Below are 12,064 nucleotides of genomic sequence, written 5' to 3' on the forward strand. Positions count from 1 at the left end.
ACCTCACTCCTGTTGGTTACCAAGAGTGGACCACCTTCTTGCAGATCTTTTATTATGGTGAGTACGTAACCTCTAGCTCAGGCATACACCACGTAAACTATATAATATGCCAGTGTATCTGGTAAGAGATGAATTCCCAGCTCTTTGAAGTTTTGGTAGAAAGATGTTTAATGTACTTCATATACGGAAGTGTTTGTTTCCACTATAGCTCAATGGGACTAGACTTAAATAGTGTGAGTTGAAGTGTATACTTAAAGAATGACTCTAACGGTTAGGTTTTCACTCATGCCATTCACATAGTTAATGCTTACATTTTTGGACTGAATTACCTTTGCATGTTAGCTATAAATGTCATTGTTTTGAAAGATGGCAAACAGCTGTCAAACACTTATGTATGGCCGACGACTGTAAGCTGAATCCCCCAGTGATGTAGATATCCTTCAGGAGGGTCTAGATCATACAAATGATTGGAGCCAGAATTGTGGCCTAAAACTAAATGCACAAAATGCATTATTATACCCTTTGGAAAGTCAAATGCCCCCCCTCCAAAGTACAACATCAGTAGAACACTCCTTGTAGTAGACTCAGTCGTGAGAGATCTAGGTACACAGATAGTAGCCTGAACTTTGACTGCCATATGTGGCATAACTTATAAGTAAAGGTATGGCATCCAGATCCAAGGAAATTATAGCCCAGCTGTACTCAGCCCTCATTAGACCAATAATCAAATAAATACAGTGCTCCATTTGGCATGTACTCGACTAGACATTTACAGTAACTGGAGCAACCTCAAAGGTTCCTGACAAAGAAAATACAGGGTAGAAACAACATGAACTATGCATGTAGACTAAAAGCACTATCCCTTTACCCTGCCTTCTACCTCTTATTAAGGGGTGACCTATACCTGTCCTACAGGGCACTCACAAATCCAGCCCTGATGCAGCTGCTACACATCCACAAGTCAGACAGCATGAGGGTCACTCAGTCTAGGGATCTAAACTTAGTGACTCAAAAAAACATGCTGGAGAGACAGATGTGTCGCAGAGGTTGCCCCTTCTTTGGAAGTGGCTTCATATTCAAATTAAGCAGTGCCTTTCCCCTGGCCCTCTTCAGATGTAATTTGGATCAATGGATGAGGAATCACAGATTCACACCTGAGGTAGGTAATGCCTATGTCCCTTATGGACAGGGGCAATCTGTAAGATGCTCAATGCACAGGCAAAAATGTATGCCATCATCTAGCCCCTAGGGCCCATATATTGAGTAAATCAGGTCATATTGGCTAGGCTTGTAAGGGTCTTTAAGCCGTTAGCCTAGAAATCTCCTTTGAACCTATGTGTCTCACCATCACTGCCCACAGATCCAAGTATTTAGTAAGGTTGTATTTCTAAATTTCAATTTTGTTTTCTTGTACTTTGTGTGCTTCATGAAATGTAATGGAATGCATTTATTATAATTTTTAGGGATGAGACCTGATGGTTGACATGCTTTTGACTCGTGCTTAATTAACAAAACCGAGTAACTGACTCTCTCTCTATCTCTCTCTCTCTCTAGATTGCTCAGATGAATGCTGACCTTAGCAAGTTACCTCCATTGCATGTTCCAAAATTGCCACCTTTAAAGAGGGAAGGACGGCTACCAGAAATTGCACCAGGTGCCCTCTACAGAAAGACAAACCAATTGTTGGAGATGCTACATCAGATGAGTGCCTCAACCAAGGTGGTTGATATAACCCATAAAAAAACAGGCAAGTATGTCATAAACATTTAGAGTCAAAAGTAACACAAACTGGGACACATTAGTCCAAGAAGATTTTCACAGCTGTAATAATATAAAGACCTCCTGGTTGTAGCATGGTCCAGCAAGCATTTTGTCAAATGCTGCTGTGTTTGGAAGAGCAACTTATCTGTTCTGTATCAGAATGTTTGCAACATGATTTGAAAAGTAGGCTCATCATATATTGCGATTCCTTTTCATTGCTTGTTCATTTCACACTAATTCTTGAAGCTGTGTCAGGTGAGAATGCCTGTAGTTGTGAACAGAAGAAAAATAAATTTTTGAGCAAAAAAAAAAAAAAAAAATAGACATTGCTCAGGGTATATTGCCTTACTGCAAAAAATGCATTATAGTTGCTCTACTGTTTACCAAATCAAATGCATAGTGCACCACAAGCAACCAAAAATAGTCAGATCACATGGTGTGCTTGTTTGACTTTGACATGTCGACCACATGGTGTGCTTGTTTGACTTTGATATGTCGACCACATGGTGTGCTTGTTTGACTTTGCTTCTTGTGCTACTGAACTGTGCCAGTTGTCTTTACAGGTCCATCATGTGTAATTTTATTGATGTTCATCGTGCATACAGCTGCAGTCATAACAGATGGGTTCTCCTGCCGTCAGGCGGGTCCTCGGTCAGCCGAATTCCAAAGTCTAGGTCCGGCGTCAGTTGTCGTCGCTTCTTCCCTGACGTCAGTGCGCCAGGGGTATAAAATAACCCGCCGACACCATTTTCTTCAGTCTTTCTTGCCGCGCGGTGCCCGAAGCAGAAGCAGTTTGCAAGTGCCGGTCGGCCAGCTCCTGAAATTACGAAAATTTTGCAACCGAAGTCTTCTTGAAAGCTAAGTACCCCATTGGGGAAACTTTTCTTGCCTCAGACCGATGTCAGACAAAGTTAATAATTGTATTTCATGTGGGAAGCAAATACCGCATAAGGATTTCCATTCCCTCTGTATTCCTTGTTTAGGCCCAGACCACGACGTCTCGGTCTGTCGCTTTTGTGCTACATTCAACAAACGCACCATTAAGCTTCGGGCGGAGTTCGCCCAGCATTATTTTGGCAAAACATTTAACTATATTATGTCATCGGATACTCCGACTCCAGTTTTGTCTAAAAAACGCAAAGACAAGGACCGACCCACGAGGTCCGCGGCCTCTACCGACACCACGCCAAAGCCGACTACACGTGGTCCGGTTCTCAGCGAGGCGCCTACGCAGCCCCTGACTACCCACGACACTACATTGGCGGTGTCTCCTGTGCCCGAGGTCGCAGGCTCCTCGGCCCACACCCCGACTACAGATACTGAAGCCACTCTTGGCGGTGAATCTCAAAATGTGGACAGGTCTACCTCCTCTCAAGGTGTCTTCAGACCTTCCTCTTCCCTTTCCATCAAGGCTTACACTAAGTCTAAAGCAGCCATGCATTCTAAAAGACAAGCTACACAGGGCCCATCTCCAGGCCCCATGCCTAAAAAACAGATGCTTAAAATGGCTGAGGATTTGATTACTCTTATCAGGGGTTCTCAACCCCCCCCCCCCCCGGACAAAAGTCCCAGAGTGGAGGAAGAATCCCCCTCCTCTGATCAGGGCTCCATTATTTCAGAGCACTCTGATGAACAGGAACATTCTTACTCCCCGTTTGAAGATTCTGATGCTGAGGAGTCCATCCCCTCTGTCTCCCCCCCCCCAGAGGATTACTCATTTGGGGAAACTTTGAATACCTTAAGGGAACACTTCCACTGGGAAGGCCAAGATTATTCAGATTCCAAGAAAAGGCTTAGGGAATTTCTCTTGCTACCTCAGCACAGGCCTCTAGCTATACCTCCTGTCTTGGACATACTAGATGATGTGTACTCTGAGGCCTGCCTTAACCCGGATTCTCTACCTCCAGCTCCAGTCAAGCCTGACAGGTACTACAGGGTTCCTGACTCACACCAATTTCTTTACAAAAGCCATGCTGCTGACCCAGAAACTATCTCACAGGGCCCCAAGGGAATTAAGGCCTCCACTGCTAAAAGTCCATTACCTTACGAGAGAGATTCCAGATCCTTAGAAAGGTGGGGAAAAAAGGTATATACCTCGGCCACCTTAACCATGAGGTCATTAAACTGTCAGTTCCATATGCTAAAGTACCAACAGTTTTTGTTATCACAATTGAGAAGTAAAATGTCACAACCTGAACAACCAGACTTGAAGGAGTTGCAGGATTTGATGCATAGTGCAGAACAAGTGGGTAAACATACCTTACAATGTGGTTTTGATGCTCTAGAGGCCTCATGTAGAGCTGCTGTTACAGGATCAGTCATACGTAGACATGCCTGGCTCAAGGAACAAACCTTACTAGATCATGTCAAAGCTAAATTACTAGATGCCCCTCTACAAAAGGATGTATTATTTGGTGCTAATGCTGAGGAGGTATTAAGGAAAATGGAGGAAAAGCCTAAATCAATGCAAACAGTGAAAGATTTTCTATAGGTACAACCCCCACGTTTCAGAAGAAATTGGCCTTCCAAAAATTGGTCCTTTCCAGCCACGGACAGACCCCAAAGAGGTAGATACAGGCGCCCGAGGGGCAGAGGGCAATCCCAAGGATTGTTTAGAGGCAGACAATGGCAAGCTCCTACACAAAGAGGCGGTGAGGATAACTCGCAACCATTCAGAAAGCAAGCCCAATGACTTTCCCCTTTGCATGCCAAGTAAGACTCAAATGGCAGCACCATTAGGCGGAAAACTGGCATTATTTTCAAAAAAATGGGGCATATTGTCACAAAAGACAAATGGATCCTGGACATTATAAACAGAGGCTACAGATTCCATTTTCACACCCTTCCAAAAATGAGAGGCCTGCCAAACCTGCCACACAATCAAAGGGCAGAGGCACAAAGACTAATTTCAGATCTCATAGACATGAAAGCTATTCAAGAGGTACCTACGCACGAACAAGGTCAAGGTTTTTATTCCAGACTATTCCTGGCACCAAGGAAGGGAAAAGATTGGAGACATATTTTGGACCTATCCATCCTAAACACATTTCTACTCGTACCAAAATTCAAGATGCTCACTCTACAGCAGCTTCTTCCCATGCTGGGCAAGGAGCCTTGGCTGGTAACGTTGGACCTCAAGGAGGCATACCTGCATGTCCCAGTCAGACAAAATTGCAGAAGATACCTCAGATTTCTTGCAGGTTCAACCTATTATCAATTCTCTGTGTTGCACTTTGGCTTATCTACTGCACCCAGAGTGTTCACGAAATGCCTGGCATCAGTAATTGCCTACTGCAGACTTTAAGGGATACAAATATACCCCTATTTGGACGACTGCCTGATCCAAGCGGACAGCAAGCACATTCTTCTGAAACATCTGGCTTATGTAATAATGTTGTTGAATTCTCTGGGATACACAGTCAACAAAAAGAAATCAAGGCTAATACCCTCTCGGAAAATAATTTTCCTGGGTGCCAACTTGGACACAAACACCCAAGTGGCCTACCTCACGCCAGAGAAGCAGGGGCAACTAACTCAATACTTCAGAACACTAGCAAATTGCACCAGGCTGACTGCAAGGAAAATCCTGCAGGCTCTGGGATTCATGGCATCTTGCATCTTACTAATCCCATGTGCAAAGCTGCATATGAGGAAACTTCAATGGTACCTGAAAAACCTATGGTCTCAACACAGCCACAGCCTGGAAACAATAATACCACTAATTCCATGTCTTCAAAAGGAATTTCTGTGGTGGGCTCAAGCATGCCAAGCAAACACAGGTCTCCCATTCAGCAAGCCTCAAGCAAATCAAGTCATCACAACAGACGCCTTGGACTATGCCTGGGGGGGCGCACATGACAGATCGGTGCATTCAGGGCAAATGGTCCCAAAAAGAAAAGTACCTACACATCAATCAAAAGGAAATGCTAGCAGTAATAAATGCTATTATAGCTTTCAAAGACCTCCTGCAACCAGGTCAACTATTGATAAGGACGGACAACACCACAGTAATGTGGTACATAAACAAACAGGGAGGAACCCATTCATACCCCCTATGCAGACTGGCCATGTCACTTTGGAACATGGTCCTGGACTTACAAATCGAACTACAAGCACAGTACTTGCCAGGCAAGGAAAACACGCTGGCAGACAACCTAAGCAGAAATATGACAGATCCACACGAATGGAAGTTGCATCCTCAAGTTTTTACAGAGATAATTCAAGCATGGGGAAGGCCAGACATAGATCTGTTTGCCTTCCACGAAAATCACCAATTGACAAAATTCTGCTCAAGGATTTTTCATCCAAAGGCCTGGAGAGTGGACGCTCTCTTTCAGTTGGACATCAATGACAGTTTATGCCTTCCCACTTCTTCCTCTGTTGCCCAAAGTTCTATTAACAACCAGAGCAGACAGACCAAAGATGATTCTCATTGCTCCAGACTGGCCAAGACAACACTGGTGCCCACTCCTGAGGAGTCTGACGCATTCCCCACCATGGACCCTGCCTCTAATGCCTCCTCTTCTGACTCAGCACAGCTTCAAAACTATTCACAGTCAGCTAAAAACACTCAATCTAGCCGCATGGAAGATTCCTTAGCATCACAACAGACCCTACTCTCCAAGGAGGTGCAGGATGTCATTTTGGAGGCCAGAAGGCCGTCTAACAGAAAAGCTTACTCCGCAAAATGGAAACGGTTTTGTCTGGAATGAGAAAAAGGGCCAGGATCCTGAAAAACTGAATTTACCTCAAATATTACAGTATCTAGCTGAGCTGCTAAGCAGTGGACTTTCTTTCTCCTCCATCAAAATCCATGCCTCAGCCATTTCTGCAGAATACAACACTGATCCACCCTTATTCTCTCACCCCCTCTTAAGACAGTTCCTCAGAGGGGCTAAGAATCTAAAACCCCCCAAGGAAACAACCAATACCTGCTTGGGATCTCAATTTCATTCTAGAAAAGCTGACCTTGCCTCCTTTTGAGCCAGCTGCCTCATCAGATTTGCAGTATTTGTCCTGGGAAACAGCTTTCCTTCTGGCTATTATCTCAGCTCGTAGGGTATCGGAAATACAAGCCCTCCTGGCTGTGCAGCCTTTCATCATCTTCCATCAGGACAGAGTTTCCTTACAAACCAACCCGTCCTTTATGCCAAAAGTGGTATCCAGGGTAGCTTTGAATCAGGCTATACACTTACCTGCCTTTTATCCTAATCCTCAAAACAAAGGGGAGAGATTACTACATTCCTTGGACATCCACAAACAACTGCGTTATTTGGACAGAACAAAGCCTTTCAGGAAATCAGATCAGCTCTTTGTGTCCTATGCTATAGGAGCTCAAGGAAAGCCAATTTCCAAACAGACTATCTCAAAATGGATAGCCCACTGCATATGCTTTTGCTATTCTTTCCATGGCAAAACTGTACCTACAGGCATCAGATCTCACTCCACAAGGGCCATGGCTACCTCTGCAGCTTTTCTCAGAGGAGTTCCTACCAAAGACATTTTGGAAGCAGCCACTTGGAGTTCTGTGCATACCTTCTCCAAGCACTACCACCTTCCGTTATACTCCAAATCTAGAGTGGGCTTTGCCACTACAGTCTTGCAAGGCATTCTGGTTCCTCCTAGTTCCACCTAGTGCCTACCACCCCTTTCTTAGCTTTGGGATTCTACCCATCTGTTATGGCTGCAGCTGTATGCACGATGAACATAGTACAGATGTCCTTCAAGAATGCAACTGCAGTCATAACATGTGGGTTGTCCTGCCTCAGGCAGCCCTCGGTCAGCCGGATTCCAAAGTCTGGGTCCGACGTCGGCTGATGTCGCATTTCTCTCCGACGTCAGAGCGGCTGGAGTATATAAGCATCAGCCGACGCCATTTTCTTCAGTCTTTCTTGCCACGCGGTGCCCGAAGCAGAAGCAGTTCGCAAGTGCCGGTCATCAGCTCCTGTATTCTACGATACCGAAGTCATCAAAAAAGCTAAGTACCCCGTTGGGGACCTTTTCTTGCCTCAGCCGATGTCAGAAATTACTGAAAAAGTTAACAATTGTCTTTCTTGTGGTAAACAAATACCTCATAAGGATTTCCACTCTTGCTGCCTCCCTTGCCTGGGCCCAGACCACGACGTCTCGGCCTGTGTAGCCTGTGCTCGCTTCAACAAGCGCACTCTCAGGCACCGGGCGGAGTTCGCTGAAGATTTCTTCGGCAATAATTTTGCTTACACCATGCCGTCGGATCTCCCGACATCGCAAACTCCCAAATAGCAAAAAGACCGGGACCGACATCCTCGGCCCGCGTCTACTACCGACTCCACGCCAAAACCTAGCGCGAGTGCTCCGGTTCCCTCTGAGACTGTCTCTCCACCGCTCCGAACCGAAGACACCGCATTACCGATGACTCCGTTTCCAGACATTACTCCGACGCCAGTTATAGATTTTCCTCCGGATACCAAAACCGAGGAAATGCCTGAGACCATTGCTGTAGACAAGGTCACTCCTGCACGTGGAGCTGCCAGGCCCCCTATGGCCATGTCTATTAAGGCCTACACTAGGGCTAAGGCAGCCAGCAAAACAAAGCATATTACTTCTAAATCCTTACCTCAGCCGACTCCAGAGACACAAATTATGTCCATGGCTGCTGTTTTAATTTCCATGATTAGAGGTTCACAGGCCCATCCTGAGAGAGGATCCCAGCCCCCTCCTGATAAAAGGCCCCGGGTTGAACCCTCTGACCCTACTCCTTCAGATGAAGATTCTGAGGGCTCTGTCCACTCTGATAGCCAGGAAGAGCTCTTTCAGACCTATGAGGACTCGGATGCAGAAGATTCCATCCCTTCGGCCTCCCCTCCTGAGGATATTTCTTTTGGGGAAGTTCTGCACACCATGAGGGAACATTTCAAGTGGCAAGGTCAGGAATATTCTGATTCTAGGAAACGCTTAGGACTTTCCTTAAGAAGCCTCAGCACAGGCCCTTAGCTATTCCTCCTGTACTTGATGTTCTGGATGATTTGTATTCTGACTCTAGTGCTACCCCTGATTCTCTTCCTCCTGCTCCAGCCAAGCCAGACAGGTATTACAGGGTCCCAGAAACTCATTCCCATTTATTCAGGGCCCATACTGCTGATTTGGAAACTATTTCACAGGGGCCTAAAGGAGTTTCAGCCTCCACCTCAAAAATCCTTTGCCCTCCAACAGGGAAGCTAGGTCATTAGAGAGATGGGGCAAAAAGATTTACACATCCACTACCTTATCTATGAGAGCTTTAAATTGCCTTTTTCATATGTTACAATATCAGGATTATCTGTTAGAAGATTTACAAAAAACATTAGCCACTCCTGATCCTTTAGACAGGAAGACTTTGCAGGAAGCTGTACATAACACTCAGCAAGTAAGCAATCACTTCCTGCAGTGTGGATATGATGCACTGGAAGCTTCATGTAGGGCAGCTATGACAGGGGCAGTCATTCGTAGACATGCTTGGTTAAAAGATCAACCTCTACCAGATCATGTAAAAGCAAAACTTCAGGATGCACCTTTGGAAAAGAACAAGCTTTTTGGTGCAAATGCTAAGGATGTGTTAAAGACCATCGAAGAAAAAGCAAAATCAGTTCAGACAGTGACAGCTTTCCTCCAGGTTCCACCCCAGATTCAGTAGGAATTGGCCTTCAAAAAACTGGTCCTTTCCTAATCCAGAAAAGTTTCAAAGGGGTAAGAACAGACGTGGCCGAGGAAGAGGCCAATACAGAGGCCCTTACAGGGGCGACAATGGCAGCCAGGAAACCAAAGAAGTGACGAGGGGTTTCACCTGCCCCACAACCACAATCTCAATGACTTTCCTCTACTACCGCCTACCAGGGAACAACTAGAAGCTCCCTTGGGCGGGAAGTTATCTCTGTTTGCAGAAAACTGGCACAGACTGACAAAGGACAAATGGATTTGGACATTATAGACCGAGGGTACAGGTTTCATTTTCATACCTTACCAAGAAAACAAGGCATGCCAAACCTACCACAAAATCAGAGGGCAGAGGCTATCAAGCAAATCACTCTGCTGACTCGGATGAAAGCAATAGAAAGAGTTCCACAACAAGAACAAGATCAGGGGTTTTACTCAAGACTGTTCCTTGTTCCAAGAAAAGAATCTCAATGGAGACCAATACTGGACTTGTCCACATTAAACACCTTTCTCATAGTACCAAAGTTCAAAATGCTGACTCTACAGCAACTCCTTCCCATGCTGGGCAAGGGGTCGTGGCTGATTACTCTGGACCTCAAGGAGGCATACCTGCATGTCCCTATCAGACACAGCTGCAGAAGATACCTCAGATTTCTTGCAGGGCCAGAGCATTATCAATTCTCAACATTGCCATTTGGCTTATCTACTGTGCCCAGAGTATTCACAAAATGCCTGGCTTCAGTAATTGCTCATTGCAGGCTCCAGGGGATACAAATTTACCCGTACCTGGACGACTGCCTCATACAAGCGGACGACAAATTGATGTTGACAAAAAACCTGGATTATGTCATACGATTACTTCAAGCTCTGGGATACACAGTCAACTTCCAAAAGTCAAGACTGCAGCCATCCCAGCAAATAATCTTCTTAGGAGCCAAACTAGACACAGCCTCTCAGATGGCTTACCTGACAGAAGACAAGCAAGAGAAGTTAACTCATTATTTGAAAGGTTTAGCAAAACTCACCCAGATGACTGCAAGGAGATTCCTACAGGCCCTGGGTTACATGGCATCCTGCATTCTCCTGGTTCCATTAGCAAGACTACACATGAGAAAGCTTCAATGGTACCTAAAAAGCATTTGGTCTCAACACAGCAACAACTTGGAGACAATCATACCACTCATTCCATGCCTACAAAAGGAATTCCTATGGTGGGCCTCGGTGAGCCAGGCAAACACAGGTATGTCATTCAAAACATCCAGTTACAATCCCAGTTTGTTCCAGGAAAAGACAATGTGTTGGCGGACAGCCTAAGCAGGAATTTCACAGATCCACACGAGTGGAGGTTACATCCGAAGGCCTTCAGACAACTCACTTCGACATGGGGCAAGCCAGAAGTGGACCTATTTGCCTCTCACCTCAACCATCTTCTACCAAAATTCTGCACAAGGACATACCATCCAAAAGCTTGGAAAATAGATGCCCTCTCATTCAACTGGAACTCCCTAGCAATCTATGCATTCCCACCTCTGCCACTGATGACCTCAGTATTACTAAAGATCAAAGCAGAGAAACCCAAGGGAATCATAATAGTTCCGGACTGGCCAAGACAACACTGGTACCCACTACTACGGAGCATATGTCACACCAGGAGGTGGGCCCTTCCCCAGTGGCCTCTATTTTTGACTCAACACAATTTCGAAACACTGCATCCAAATCTTCAGACATTGCAGCTAACAGCCTGGGAGATCCCATAAATAAATTCAGCTTATCTCTCTCCAAGGAAGTTCAGAAGGCAGAGGCTCGAAGACCATCCACCAGAAAAGTTTACTTAGCAAAATGGAAAAGATTCAGCAATTGGAATACCAGCAAGGGACATGATGCATCATTGTTGAACATCCCACTCATCTTGGAATATTTGGCAGATATGTTAAAGAACGGCCTCTCATATTCTTCCATAAAGATAGATGCATCTGCTATTTCAGCTAGATACAACACTGATCCTCCTGTTTTTTTCTCACCCTTTAAGGCAATTCCTCAGGGGAATCAAGAACATTAAGCCACCAAGAAAGGCCCCAGTGCCAGCCTGGGACCTCAATTTTGTCCTAGAAAAACTGACTCTACCTCCATTTGAGCCAGCAGCTTCAGTTGACTTGCAATTTCTCTCATGGAAGACAGCTTTCCTGTTGGCAATTACCTCAGCAAGAAGGGTTTCGGAGTTACAGGCCCTAATGGCAATACCACCCTTTATTATTTTTCACAGAGACAGGGTTTCATTAAGGACCAACCCTACTTTTATGCCAAAGGTGGTATCTAGGGTTTCTTTAAATCAAGCCATTCATCTGCCTGCCTTCTTCCCCAATCCTGAGAATAAGGGGGAAAGACTGTTGCATACCTTGGACATTCACAGGCAACTTCGATACTACCTGGACAGAACCAAGGCCAGTAGGAAGTCTGAACAACTTTTTGTAGCTTACGCCCCTGCAGTCCAAGGAAAAGCAATTTCAAAACAGACTATTTCTAAATGGATTGGACATTGCATCAGATTCTGTTATTTCTTTCATGGAAAGACTGTTCCAGCCAATGTCAGACCACATTCCACCAGAGCTACAGCCACCTCTACAGCATTCTT

The 12,064-nt window shown here is 45.2% G+C and overlaps 1 protein-coding gene across 7 annotated transcripts in view; it reads left to right on the forward strand.

The window, feature by feature from the left end:
- Positions 1–12,064, forward strand: part of DCTN1 (dynactin subunit 1) — a 1,835,652-nt gene that overhangs the window by 1,607,381 nt on the left and 216,207 nt on the right. For all 7 annotated transcript variants that reach the window (XM_044063298.1, XM_044063299.1, XM_044063300.1 and 4 more), the window contains one exon: positions 1,555–1,747. In XM_044063298.1, coding sequence (XP_043919233.1) covers positions 1,555–1,747 — 193 coding nt within the window. The remainder of the gene's footprint in view (positions 1–1,554; positions 1,748–12,064) is intronic.

This window comes from Protopterus annectens, chromosome 2.part1 (assembly GCF_019279795.1).
Source record: "Protopterus annectens isolate FY-2018-M chromosome 2.part1, PAN1.0, whole genome shotgun sequence".
Classification (NCBI taxonomy): domain Eukaryota; kingdom Metazoa; phylum Chordata; order Ceratodontiformes; family Protopteridae; genus Protopterus; species Protopterus annectens.